Genomic DNA, 12,792 nt, shown 5'->3' with positions numbered 1-12,792 from the left:
ACAGCAATCAGATACGGAGCCCCTCCCGCCTGGTCGGCAGGGACAGAAAACCGAGCTCCCTGGCCTGCCCTTCCCTTACGCCCCTGAGAACAGCTGCGAACAGCACCGCACGTAAGAAGTCCCATGTGTAGATCTTGCCCTGGTGCTGGGGAGAAAGGAGGAAGGCGAGACTAGCCTGGAGCCAGGCCAGACTGCTCCCAGAACCCAACAGTCCCACTCCGGCCTCCACGAGTGACCAAACAAGGCAGCTGGAGACATGGCTTTACTCAAACCCTCCTCCCACTTTATTTCAAACACCATAAAATATACACACAGAAAAAAGGATGAATGGGAGGGCAAAACGTTGTGTGTGGAGGGGAGAAAACTCTCCCAAAACTCAGCGTCAGCTCACATGGCAACGGGAAGCAGCTGCCCCTGTCCAGTGGCCGGCATCTCCACCACACGCCTGCCAGGGCTGTGAGGAGAGGGAGGAGAGTGAGCCCCGGCCTGGAGAGGAAAAGCAGGGTAGAGCCCCATCCAGAGCAGCTCCCCAATATACTAAAGGGGAGCAGGCACAGGCCGAGGCCGGGTTAAGGACATCACCTGTCAGGGTGCCCCCGTGGATTTCTGGATTTGCTCCTTTAGAATAAGGATGCTCTGCCGTTGCTCCGGGGGCAGCATGGCGATCTGGTCTGCCGTCAGCTGCAGAACCTGCATGATCAGGGCGGCCTGTGGGGAGAGAGGGGAATCAGAGACGTGCCCTGCCAGAGCAGCCATGGGTTACCAGAGCCAGGAAGGGGCTGTCCCCAGCACAGTAAGGCACGTTGGAAGTGCTGCTCCTGCTGTCTCACCCTTTCCCTTTTGTCCTCTCACCTTCTCATGATCCTGGGGGGTGACCTGGCTCTGTCCAGGGCTAAAGCCTCCGGGCTGACCAGCTCCTTGGACCCCTGCCCCAGGAATGCCTCCTCCCTGCATGCCTGCCCCTGCCATGTTAGGAACCTGTGGGCACGAGAGAGAGGGTAAGGACCAAGGGGTCTCTAGACTCAGCCATACAAATACAGGAACACAAAGCAGATGATCAGATGGATGCCCTCACAGCCAGCCTGAAGATGCCCGAGCACAAAGAGAGACAGGCTACCATGCATTTTACGTGCTCTCCTCTCCCTCCAACTCCTGCTCTCCTTCCTGCCCGTCAGGAAGAGGTGGAGAGAGGCCTGAGCCTTGTCCTGTCCCCAGCAGATGGGCAGTGCAGCTCTGTGGGACGTGCTCCCCTCTCTAGCTGCAGTCACACCCCCCGCCCAGCCCCAATCTACAAGACACCCTTTGTGCCCAACCGGCTGAGCAGAGGTGTCATGTGTACCTGGCGGGGTCCCTGCGGGCCACTTGCTCCCATGTTAAGTGGCCCAGGGCCCTGTATCCCACCAGGCATGGGGCCACGTGGGTTGGGACCAGGCCCTCGAGGCTCCAGGCCCCGGGGCTCCATGACTCTGGCCTCCATGGCCCTGGCTTCCAGCACTCGCGACTCCAGGACCCGTGGCTCCAGGCCTCGCGCCTCCAGGGCTCGCGCCTCCATCACCCGGGGCTCCAGCCCTCGCGGCTCCAATCCTCGTGGCTCCAGCCCTCGGGGATCTCTTCCGACTGCAGAGGAAAGACAAGGCAAGCTGTTGAAGGGAGCAGCGCTCCAGGGAGCGTGGGAGCGAGCCCGCTGCCTCCTTTGTCTGGGAGGCAAACGCCCGGAAGGTGCAGGGCTGGGGGCAGAGGGGACATGCCTGGAGGAAGTCCCTTGCCCCGTGGGATTGTCCCTCCTTGCCCTGGAGCTCGTGGTTTCACTGCCCAAACCCCCTTCCTACATCTCGCGTCGGGGCAGCGGGCTCCACTCTGCCTTCCTGTCTGTACGCTTTAAGCCACCCGTTATTTCATGCCCCCTCTCTCACCTCGAGCATCCATCAAGGGCCCCCGCGGCTCTCCCATCAGTGGTCGGGGTTCTCCCATGGGTCCCCCCCTCATCTCATGGGGGGGGCCACGGCTGTCATGACCAGGCATATGGTGCATAGGGGCTCCCTGGTGGGGCGGCCCAAGGTAACCTCTGACGCAGAGAGACGAAGAGAGCAAAGCAGGAGGAGGAGAAAAAGCGAGAGAGTGTGAATCAGACGCTGGCTTGGCACGGTCTGGGCAGAGCGCTGGGATTGCCCCCGAAGCCGGCCGCAGGGGAGGAGGGCGAGGCTGGCACAGGGACGGGTGCTGTCGGCCCCGTGCCACAGGGCTGCTGCCATCACCCCGGGGATGCCCCGTCCCCGGGGAAACGGGCCGGCCCCCGCGGTCGGCAGCACCCAGGCCTCCGACCAGGCAGCGGTGACTCCCGGAAGGCTGGTGCCATCCCTGTCCTCAGCAAGAGGTCACCCTTGGGCAGGGGACAGTGCCAAGGGCTCCTCTCCTTCCCTCTCCCCTCACCTGGGCTCCACTTCTCCAGTGACTGAGAGCAGGGTCCCTCCGCGAGGGTCATTCGGGGCATCTCCCAAAAGGCCTCGGGGCGGCGGGCCACTAGCAGGTAGAGGTCCACGCTGCATAGGGGCCCTCGGGTCTGGCATGGGCACTGCCAGGGAGACACACAAGAGCTCGTGAGGATCTGCATCACCAGTGCCGCTCTGAGGCTGTCCCCCAGCGCTCTCGGGGCTGGGGTTCAGGGCGGCCTCACTGCTCTCCAGCGCGCAGGTGGGTGGGCTGTGCTGACCACCAGGGGGGGCAGCCCCTTGCTCAAGGCCGGAGCGCACCAAAGCCCCTTCTCTGGCTGCTCATTTTATCCCTCTCTTTCTCTCTCTGGCTCTGCCTCAGGCTCCTTATGGCACCAGGTGGCCAAACCAAGCGTGGGGCGTCCCCGGGGCGATCCCTACACGCCCCGCGCTGACGTGGGGCCAGGAGCAAAGCAAGACCTGGCAGGCTCCTGGTAGTGAGGTGTCAAAGGGGGCTGGATCCGAGGCAAAGGCCCTCTCCAAGCGGGCTCTCCTTTTCCACTGGTGGCTCTCTGTGCACAGCACTAGCCTGTTCGCTCCTCCGGCCCCAGGGGAAATCCTGCCTCCTCCTCCTCTTAACTCTGCCAGTCCCCAGCCCTGAGCACGGCGGGCTGAAAGCTGCTCTCTGCACACTCCACAACGAGCTCCACGGGAAGAGGGAGCTGGAAGGTGCGGGGATACCTTGAACGCGTTCGATAGACGCAGGCCTGGCAGGTCCCACGGGCGAGAGCTGCAGGTTCCCTGGGCAAGCAGCAGGAAAAGAGGGAGAAGAGCAGACACGTAAATAGTGTATGCACACATGCACTCAGCCTTGGGGACAGTGCTGCCTGCAGGATCGCCTCCACTCCCTGAAGTCCCCCGGAAAACCTACAGAGAAGGTGCTGCATGCTGCAGGTCTATCAACCTCCCTCTCACGAAGGCCACCTCTGTCACCACAGGCGTGACAGCCAGCTTTGGCACGGTCCTTCCCTCACTCACTGCGTGAACGTGCAGGGCAGGAGGACATCCTGCCAAGAGAATCGGCATTCTGCGGGGCCATGCTGCGCCCCACAATGCACAGCCAGCCAGCTCCTGCCCACGGCTTCCCATGGCACTCCTCGGTGCCAGCTTTCTGTCCGCTCTCCAAAACCTTCCGGGTGCCAAGAACTACTGGGTTGCGCTCAGGAAGGCAGTGCCCACCCCAAAGAAAATGAGAGTCAGCTGCCTCTAAGTACCTAAGACCAGAGGATCTCAGAACAGGTTTGCCACATTCCTGAAACAAGGCCTACGATACAAGTCCAGGCAATAGGGGTGTCAACTGCCTGCGTGCCTTATTACTGGGAGAACAGGAACGCCTTGGTTGTGCTAACCCCGGCACACGGCTCGACGGGGCGGCCATGCAGCGTGTGAACCGTAAGGAATCCGGCTCCGGGGCTGGGCCGTACAGACCGTGCCTGCAGAGGGAAAGCCATGCCATCACTCACCGGGAAATTCCCTGCCAAGCCTCGCACTCACTGTCGCAAGCAAAAGCGAAGGGCCAGCTCCCTCTGCCGGGCACGGCACAGGGAGCGCCAGGAGACAGACACGGCGGCAGGACAAGCTGCTTCCCAGCACCCAGGCAGCAAAGGAGCAGGACAGAGACCAGAGAAGAGCAAGCTCTGCCTGCCCGCACAAGCACAGGGACAGACACGGGCTCACAGAGAGATGGAAAACACAGGCACGTCCCGCTCGGCAGGGCTCTGCAGGGACCGGCAGCTCTCCTGGCTTCCAGGGCACGTCTGCACAACACGGTGCAGGACAAACTGGGAGCAAAGTGGTGTGTGGGCTGGGGCCCTGCAAGCAGGAGAGCTGCTACCACAGCCTTGCGCCTAAGCGAACCATCCCGAGTGCAGCCCGGTGCTGCAGGAGCTGCCCCCGATGCAGGGACGGCGAGGCTGTGGGTAGCTGGCAGGGGCTCTTGGCGCAGCCCTGCTCAGCACCTGTGGCCTGGGTCCCCGCCAGAGCGAGGCTGACGTGACACACAGCACTAACTCATGTCTGTTTTACCTTGTCCGCGCTCCAAGGGGACAGGCCCTCCACCCGGCATCCCAACCTGCGGCTGCATCCCACCTGAGAGGGAACAGGCAGAGATCAGATCCCTTCTCAGCCATCCCTGCACCACTGACTGATTCCTTTGGCCCCAAATACCTCCCCACCTCCCAGCTCCTGGGGGAGCACTGGAGGTTTATTTTCTTGCTGTGGGGACCCCACAAAGATAAGCCAGCTTTCCGGACCGCTACTGCCAGCAGCCACAACCACAAGATATGGTATGGGACTACGTGTGCTCCCACGGGGCCAAGCCCTTCGATTAGGGGGCAAGTAGAGGGGGGCTGTCTGCAGGACCCGCATGCCCAGGACATCGTTCAGCCAAAACCCACACACTCACCTCCTGGAGCCATGGGGCCGGGGCCTGGGCCCTGCACGGGAGCTGCCATCTGTCCTGGGGCCGGCACTCCTCCCTGCATGGGCGGCTGCATCAGAGGAGGAGCACCGTTTACGTGCATCCCACCCTACCCAGGAGAGAAATCGGACCTCAGGGAAGCCCCGTCACCTGGGCACGCGTGCCCCAGCTGGGAGAGCTGGAGCTGGCAATGCCCGTCTCTGCTCCACACAGCACATGCATCGTGCAGGCTCTTACTATGGGCTGCGGCTGGGACGAGGGGGTATTCTGCGGGTTCAGCTGGGCATTTGGCCCTGGCCCAGGCCCTGGTCCCGGTCCAGGCCCCGGCCCTGGCACTGGCTGCTGGTTGCCTGGGATCAGAGGAGGAACACTGGTCTGGCGATGCAGGATTTTCTAGGGGCAGAAGAAAAAGGAGTTCTCTTCCACCCCCCCTCCACAGCAGGCTGCCACCGATATCCCACCGACCCCAGATGAGGCAGCAAGGGACAAACCAGTGCGATCTCCGGGTCGACGATCCTCATGACCACCTGGGCCTGCAGCAGAGCGTAAGCCAGCTGGGGGTTCTGGAGCAGCATGTTCCTGGCTTCCTGGGGGCTGTTCTGGACACACAACTGAGAAGACAAGAGGCAGATCAGAGCTCTGGCAAGGCATGACAAGGGCTGCAAGGGCATGGGCAGCGGTGGTAGAAGCTGTGGTCACGCAGAGAGTGCAGCTCTCTGCTTCACTTACCTTCATCTGCTTCATCAGCTCAAACATCTGCTCGGGCGGCAGGCTGGCTACTGCCCGGCTGATGGACTCGGGGGCATCTTCAGGATTGACAGGGTCCCCATAAGGTGACTCTATGATGGGTGCACCCGTGCCCAAGCCTGCAACAGAGTTTATGACCTTGTACAGCAACAAGAACTGGCCATTTTTAACCGGCTCCTCAGAAGGGAAGCACCACTCCATTATGGGGAAGGGGAGGCAGTGCAAACAGGGAGACTCTCTGGGAGAGAAAACACAGAGCTGAGCCCACGCACCCCTCTGTAAAACTACTTGCTACATCGCTTGGAGCAGGTCAGCTCCACGAGGTCTCCACCTCAGCAGCCTCACAGAAGAGGTGTGCTTTGTAATGCTGAAAAGGGCAGGCCAGCACAACATCAGTGCGCTCTCCACCACAAAACTCAGACTCACTCTTCAGCTCCTCCTTGTTCTTCTCGCTGGCCGCGTTGTCGACGCGCAGGGCCCTCCCGCTGAACTCTCGCCCGTTCAGGTTCCGCATGGCACTGAGGGCCGTCTCCTGGTCTTGGTACTCGCAGAAGCCATAGCCCTTCGGTTTTCCCGTCTCCCTGTCATACACCAGCCTGCACAACAAGGGGGAGAGAACCACCGCTGCTGAGGGCAGCGCAGGCATCGAGCAGCGTGCAGCGCCCACGGCTCCCCATCGCTCAGGAGGAGGCTACTGGGGTACACCACACAGGAGCGCTGGGGAGCAGAGCAAAAACGCAACAGTTGGCCCTTAGCCAGAGCCAAAAGGCCTCCTGGATCCTGGCTGATAGGTATTCCCAAAGCTCTGGTGCCCAGGAAGGCCGTCAGCGCAAGCGCTGTGCTTTCCGTGACCCCGCGAAGGCAGCTCCTGGGGGCACAGGACTGGACTGGCTGCTCCATGAGCTCCAACGCCCTTCATCAAGAGCTGTCTGATGCCTGGTACCGAGCCAGGATGGGGCACTCTGCACAAAGCCTGACCAGGACCTGAGGAGTTACCAGCCCGCGCCACAGCAGGGCAGGTGCCCCCAGCCCGGAGCAGCGGGCCCACCTCCGCGCTGCTGTGCTCGGGCCATCACGCTCCACATCTCCAGGTGACCTCAGCACAGGACCTCAGCGCCCTGCCGCCCAAGCACCGCTGCCACGGCGTCACAGCCCCCCCAGCAGCTGCTCTGCTCCCACCCGTGGGAAGGCCGGTTCTGCACGGCCCGGCCAGCCCCACGCCACCCGCGGGGCCCGGGGCCACATCTGCCCGGGAAACCGAGGAGGGGGAAGCCGCAGCCGTTCTCACCTAAAGCTGACCACAGGCCCAACCTCTGAGAAGATGTCCTTCAGCTGCTCCTCTGTGGCTTCGTACGGGATGTTCCCCACTGTGGAGGAGAGACGGCGGCCGCGGGTCAGCGCGGAGGCCGAGGGCTGAGCGGATACCGGCCCCGAGCGGCGGGGGGGGGCTCGGCCGGCCGGCCCGCCCGCCCCCCTTGGCCCTGCCCTCGGCCCCGCCCGGCCCCGCGGCGCTCACCGAAGACGGAGCGCAAGGAGCGGTCCACGGCGGGGTCCCGCACGGACAGCCCCGCCATCCCGCCGCCCGGGCCTCGCCGCCGCTCCCGGTCCCTCTCCCGACCCCGTCCCCCCGCTTCCGCTTCCGTCCGCAACACACACGGCGGCGGCAGCAGCGCGAGGGGAAATCGCTCCGGCGGGAAACACGGAGCCGCGCCGCTGCCGCCTGCGCCCGGTAGGAGCTAGGAGCGGGGCGGGGGCAGCCGGGACACCCGGCCGGGGGGTGCTGGCTCCTTGGGGAGCCCTTCTCGGGCTGTGAGGTGCCGGCTCCCGGGGCAGGCCCGCGGCCTCGGGGGTGCGGTCCCGGGCACCGGCCCTGGGGCACTGTCCCCCGGGTTTCCCACCCCCCGCACTCGGGCACCCCGCTCCGAGGGTACCCCATTCCCTAAGGCACCCCATCCTCGGGCACCCCGTCCCCTTAATCCCGCGGGTCACCCCATCCCCTGGGACACCCCACCCCCAGCGTCCACCACTCCCCATCCACTACACCATTGGGCACCCCTTCCGCCCACCCCCCGGGCACCCCATCCCCAGACACACCCCACCACTCGGGCTCCTCCTCCCCCCATCCCCTGGGCACCCCATCCCCTGACGTATCCCATCGTCTGGCACCCCGTTGAGTGGAGCACCCCATCCCTCGTCCCAAAATACCCCATCCCTCACCCCAAAATACCCCATCCCCTGAGACACCAGGGCACCCCACTCCCCCAGGCACCCCACCTCTGGTCATCCCAGGGTGGGCATCCAGCTCCCTGCTCCGGGGTGCAGCTGGGACTCTGATGCCCCCACCATGGTGGTGCCAGGGACCCCCACAGGCCCCGGGTCCCTGCTGTCCCTTGTGAGCCCGAGCCCCCGTGCCCGCCTGCCAGCAGGTGACGTTCCTCCGTCCTGGGGCTTGGCAGGATGGAGGCCAAGGACGTCCCCATCCTTGTCCCTGCGCTGGCCACGGAGCTGCGGTTCGCCCAGCGCCTCAGGTGAGCTGGCAAGGGGGAATGGGGACCCTGTGGCTGCTCTGGCAGGGTGCAGGCAGGGTGCAGGCAGGGTGCAGGAGGGAGGAGAGCTCACAGGGCTGGCCCTGCACATGGTGGGGATCTCTTCCCTGTGGTGGGATGGGCTGAGGGGCTGGGGAGGGCCTGACTGTGTCTTGGCCTTGCAGGAAGCATTTGGAAGAAGAGCAGCTCCTGGATGGGCGCTACCGGCTGCAGGAGGTGCCGGGGGGTCGCATGGCCCTGCCCGTGCTGGAGGAGAAGCTGTCCCAGCTGCGGCTGCCCTGGGAGGTGCCCTGTGGGCTGGTCCGGATCCAGGTTGGGAGAACCCCACTTCCTTGAGTCCTGCCATGGGGTGGTGGAGTCTCAGCCCCATGTGCCACATCCCTCCCGCAGGACCCTGTCCCCTCCAGGGCAGCCCGCCGGCAGACACCCGCCCAGAAGCTGCGGGACCAGCTGCGGCGGCTGCTGGGCCAGAGCTGGTCGGAGGAGCTGGAGCGTGACGTGCCCCGCGCCTGGCAGCGGCACGGGGACCTGGTCCTGCTGAGCGAGGACAGCTTCAGGGCTGCGCCGTGGGAGAAGCTGGGTAAGAGGGAGCGGGAGTCTGCCTGCCCAGATCCTGCCTGCAGAGCTGCCCTGGCCTTTCCCAGAGCTCCTGGGATGGGTGTGTTGCAGGTCCAGCACTCTGGGAGGCGGTCGCCTCAGCTCTGGGTGCCCAGCGGGTGGCCAGACGAGGACGGGTGTTGCCAGATGGGATACGGTCCCCCAGTGTCACCCTGCTGCTGGGCCAGGATGGCTGGGTGGAGCATGTGGACAACGGGATCAGGTAGGCAGGAGCTGCTGTGCAGGATGCGGCCGGTGCGGGGAAGGGGCTTCCCTCACCGGGTTGGTGGTGTCTCCCAGGTACACGTTCGACGTGACCAAGTGCATGTTCTCACCGGGCAACATCACGGAGAAGCTGCGAGTGGCCTCACTGCCCTGCTCCGGGGAGGTCCTGGTGGATCTCTACGCAGGTAACAGGGACAATGGAGGGTTTGGCAGGGCAGGCAGAGACCAGTGATGCAGGTACCGATGCCATCCAGGTGGACGTGAAATGTCATTTCTAGCCTGGACTGGAAAAATACCCAGGCTTAGAGCTCCTGCCCCGTCTGTGAGCCCTGAGCTGACCTGGCACTGCTGTCCCTCCTGTGCCTCTGTTGCCTTTGGCCGCTTAGGGTGACCTTGCACTCAGGCTTTGCAGAACACTGCTCTGTACCTAGTGCTGGTCATGGGAAATCATTTGGATCCAGGGGATTGATTTGCCTCAGTATTGTTTCTGAAAAGCTCCCATAGACGTCTTGAGCCTGTACTGATGTGTTTTCATGACAGGCTGGCACTAACTGAAGTGTCCTGTGCTGTGAGATGACTGGGAAGATCATATCAGGCATTTGGATGTCAAGAGAGCTGCTGTTTTGTGCTTAGGAAAGTTAGTGCTTCCAATTTGTGTCACACACAAAGGATGTGGCACTCACTAAACTGCTCTGAACTAATTAAAATAAATGGTCGTCTGGACACTTTCGCACAGAGTGGAAGCAGGGCAGGGCAGGTCTCGAGCTAATGGCCAAAGACTGAAGGTAAAATAAGCTCCTCTGTAAGCATTTTTCAAGATTCTGCTTTTGCAGAGTAGGGAGGGATCAAAGTCAGAGAGGGACCTGGGGGTGTTGATTGACAACCGGATGAACAGGAGCCAGCAGTGTGCCCAGGTGGCCAAGAAGGCCAATGGCATCCTGGCTTGTATCAGAAATAGCGTGGCCAGCAGGGACAGGGAAGGGATCTTACCCCTGTACTCAGCACTGGTGAGGCCACACCTCGATGACTGTGTTCAGTTTTGGGCCCCTCACTGCAAAAAGGACATTGAATGACTCAAGCGTGTCCAGAGAAGGGTGACGAAGCTGGTGAAGGGTCTGGAGCACATGTCGTATGAGGAGCGGCTGAGGGAACTGGGGTTGTTTAAGTCTGGAGAAGAGGAGGCTGAGGGGAGACCTCATCACCTCTACAACTCCCTGAAAGGAGGGTGCAGAGAACTGGGGATGAGTCTCTTTAATGAAGTAACAAGTGATAAGACAAGAGGGAATGGCCTCAAGCTGCGCCAGGGCAGGGTTAGACAGGATATTAGGAAGCATTTCTTTACAGAACAGGTTGTTGGGCATTGGAATGGGCTGCCCAGGGAGGTGGTGGAGTCCCCATCCCTGGAGGTGTTTAAGAGTTGGGTTAACACAGCGCTGAGGGGTATGGTGTAGTTGGGAACTGTCAGTGTGAGGTTGATGGTTGGACTGGAGGATCTTCAAGGTCTTTTCCAACCTTGATGATTCTGTGATTCTGTGAATTTCCATTTTCCCAGCATCTGGGCTTGTTCCCACCCAGAGCCAAACAGATTCAGAGAGCTGGGGTGGCAGTCCGCATCCTGCCCTGCCTCCGGGGAGGACTGTGAACCCCCGGCAGTGCCTGGACCCTGCCCTCAGCCGCTGCCTCCTCCTGCCCCCAGGCATCGGCTATTTCACGCTGCCGTACCTGGTTCACGCGGCGGCCGCCTTCGCCCACGCCTGCGAGTGGAACGGCCACGCCGTGGAGGCCCTGCGGAGGAACCTGGAGCTGAACGGCGTGCGGGACCGCTGCCGCGTCCACCACGGGGACAGCCGGCAGGTGAGCGGTGCTGCCCAGCCGCGGACCCCCCTGGCCCCCCGCGGTGTCCCCCTCACGTCCCCTCTCCTTCCAGCTGGAGCTGCGGGACGTAGCGGACCGGGTGAACCTGGGGCTGATTCCCAGCTCGGAGGAAGGCTGGCCGGTGGCCTGCCGCGTCCTGAAGAAGGACACGGGGGGGGTTCTCCACATCCACCACAACGTGGAGAGTCTCCCCGCGCTGGCCCCGCCGCAGCTGCAGGCTGAGCGGGGGTCTCCAGAGGCACAGCACCCAACAGAGGATTGCGGGAAGGGAACGCCGGGTGTCAGGATCAGACCCGAGTGGCAGAGGTGGGCTGAAGCCGTGGCAGCACGGATCCAGGGGCTGCTGGCAGAGCTGCACGGGCAGCTGTGGCACACCAGCATCCTGCACATCCAGGCAGTGAAGTCCTATGCGCCCCACGTGCATCACCTTGTGCTGGACCTCGAGTGCCGGCCGACGCCGCCCGCCTAACTAGCCACAGGCCCCAGCGTGGCTCCAGCTCACACGAAATGCTGGCCTGGGAGCATCGGTGGCCAGGAGATGCTACCGTTGCCTGCTGCCAGCCTGGATGTACTTCACGGCCCCTCGTTCCCAGGTGGCAGCACAGCCCAGCAGTGTCTCCCCGTGCCCAGGGCAGCGAGGGATTCGCTCCCACTGGAGCAGGAGGTTCCCTCCAGGAGCTGTATCCCAGCCAAGGATGGGGTGAGCTGGGGCTGAGAGCGCCCTGAGTCCTGCCCCAGCTCTGCCTGTTGCTGACCAGATCTTGGACACGTGGTGGCACTTGCAGCCCCATTTTGACACGGGAGCGAGCCACGGGGCTGAATAAACCTGATTCCTGCCAGGCTTCGTTTCAGCGAGTCGGGGCCAGGCTTTGTACTTATGTTTACCAGTGTGCTTTTTTATTGTACTGGAAACGGGTCTGTTCATCTCAGTTTCTTTTCACCTTTTGCAGAAATAAGGATGTTTCCCACCTTTCTGGTCGCCGTCCAGTTAAAATGTAAACGCCACTGCAAGTGTGGGGGTCTGGCCTGGGGATGCTGGGGCCCAGGGCAGCGTGTGGAGGGACTTGGGGACCGAAGCCTCTGCCTGTGTCCTCTGCCCTCCGTTCTGCCTGCAGCCCCTCTTGCCTGAGCATTGTGTGTGTACCCGTGTTGCAGAGAAACCCCTGCCTGGGGAGGGAGCTCCCACTGGCCCTTTGGTGTTCCTGTGGGTTTTGCCCTCCATGTCGGTGTCCTGTCCCCTCCTGCAGGGCTGGGCGTCTCTGGCTGTCCCCGTCCTGTGGCGTGGAACCCCGGGGTGCAGCCGAAAGTGGGGGCAGAGCCGCATCCTTGCGTTCGCGTTGGGGCTGCTCCCAGCTGGCCTCCCACGCGGCCCTGCCATCCTGCGTGGCGAGAAGCTGCCTCCCCACAGTTGGGAGCCCCACGCCTCGTCCTGCCACGTGTGCTCACAGTTTCCCACTTCCCTGTGCTGCTGTGGGCTGTATCTTAGCCCATGAAGGACAAGGACTTGTGGCGAGGCCACCCTCCGCTGGGAGGACACCCGGGCCGTGCTACTCGGGTCTCCGTCCATCATCCACCCCGGGAGGGCACCCCAGCAGTTCGGGTGACTGTAGACTTTGTGCCGGCGTGTGTGTGCTCTTTGGGAGGAGCTGCTTTCCCGGATAGGGCGGCGGGGGAGCAGCCCCGGGGGCCGGGGACATCGCTGTAGAGGTGGCGGGGGGGCTGTCCACGGGAGGACCGGGGGAAGGGGCTGCTGTCCCGTGCGGCGAGGGGGTTGGACGGGGCGGGCACCGCCTCCAGCCCGTCGGTGCCGCAGGTGCGGCGGGCGCGGCCCCTTTAAGGAGGAGGCACCGCCTGCACTCCCCCCGCCCTCCCCCCCCCCCCCCCCCCCCCCCCC

The 12,792-nt window shown here is 63.3% G+C and overlaps 2 protein-coding genes across 9 annotated transcripts; one reads left to right on the top strand and one right to left on the bottom strand.

The window, feature by feature from the left end:
- Positions 1-261: 261 nt before the first annotated feature.
- On the bottom strand, positions 262-7,293 carry CSTF2 (cleavage stimulation factor subunit 2). 4 transcript variants are annotated; one of them, XM_074882458.1, is made up of 15 exons: positions 7,172-7,293; positions 6,944-7,022; positions 6,082-6,251; positions 5,638-5,774; positions 5,400-5,519; positions 5,146-5,301; positions 4,894-5,017; positions 4,515-4,577; positions 3,171-3,230; positions 2,431-2,572; positions 1,914-2,065; positions 1,340-1,617; positions 853-978; positions 583-708; positions 262-486 (listed from the first exon to the last, which is right to left on the bottom strand). In XM_074882458.1, the coding sequence occupies exons 1-14, from the start codon at positions 7,227-7,229 to the stop codon at positions 586-588; spliced, it is 1,788 nt and encodes a 595-aa protein (XP_074738559.1). In that variant the 5' UTR covers positions 7,230-7,293; the 3' UTR covers positions 262-486; positions 583-585. The 4 variants fall into 4 exon arrangements, with proteins under 4 accessions (XP_074738559.1, XP_074738558.1, XP_074738560.1 ...); XM_074882457.1 differs by having other exon boundaries at positions 262-454; XM_074882459.1 differs by lacking the exon at positions 3,171-3,230 and having other exon boundaries at positions 262-454.
- A 6-nt stretch (positions 7,294-7,299) lies between these two features.
- On the top strand, positions 7,300-11,772 carry TYW2 (tRNA wybutosine-synthesizing protein 2). Of its 5 annotated transcripts, none has more exons than XM_074882464.1 (8): positions 7,300-7,384; positions 8,079-8,183; positions 8,366-8,513; positions 8,592-8,781; positions 8,871-9,021; positions 9,099-9,208; positions 10,576-10,877; positions 10,951-11,772. In XM_074882464.1, the coding sequence occupies exons 2-8, from the start codon at positions 8,113-8,115 to the stop codon at positions 11,365-11,367; spliced, it is 1,389 nt and encodes a 462-aa protein (XP_074738565.1). In that variant the 5' UTR covers positions 7,300-7,384; positions 8,079-8,112; the 3' UTR covers positions 11,368-11,772. The 5 variants fall into 5 exon arrangements, with proteins under 5 accessions (XP_074738565.1, XP_074738563.1, XP_074738566.1 ...); XM_074882462.1 differs by having other exon boundaries at positions 7,311-7,384; positions 8,013-8,183; XM_074882465.1 differs by lacking the exon at positions 7,300-7,384 and having other exon boundaries at positions 7,418-8,183; positions 8,609-8,781; positions 10,720-10,877.
- Positions 11,773-12,792: the final 1,020 nt, after the last annotated feature.

The sequence above is a fragment of the Strix uralensis genome, chromosome 13, assembly GCF_047716275.1.
Source record: "Strix uralensis isolate ZFMK-TIS-50842 chromosome 13, bStrUra1, whole genome shotgun sequence".
NCBI lineage: Eukaryota > Metazoa > Chordata > Aves > Strigiformes > Strigidae > Strix > Strix uralensis.
Note: the sequence above shows the minus strand (reverse complement) of the source record. Positions and strands in the feature narration are given on the sequence as shown.

Coding starts and splice junctions, on each gene's coding strand:
- TYW2 (XM_074882461.1), top strand. CDS start 8,000: ATGGTGGTGCCAGGGACCCCCACAGGCCCCGGGTCCCTGCTGTCCCTT. Junction 8,184..8,365: donor CGGTTCGCCCAGCGCCTCAG/GTGAGCTGGCAA, acceptor TTGGCCTTGCAG/GAAGCATTTGGAAGAAGAGC. Junction 9,022..9,098: donor CATGTGGACAACGGGATCAG/GTAGGCAGGAGC, acceptor GGTGTCTCCCAG/GTACACGTTCGACGTGACCA.
- CSTF2 (XM_074882458.1), bottom strand. CDS start 7,229: ATGGCGGGGCTGTCCGTGCGGGACCCCGCCGTGGACCGCTCCTTGCGC. Junction 3,231..4,514: donor CCCCTTGGAGCGCGGACAAG/GTAAAACAGACA, acceptor CTGCTTGCCCAG/GGAACCTGCAGCTCTCGCCC. Junction 709..852: donor CCCCCCAGGATCATGAGAAG/GTGAGAGGACAA, acceptor CTCTCCCCACAG/GCCGCCCTGATCATGCAGGT.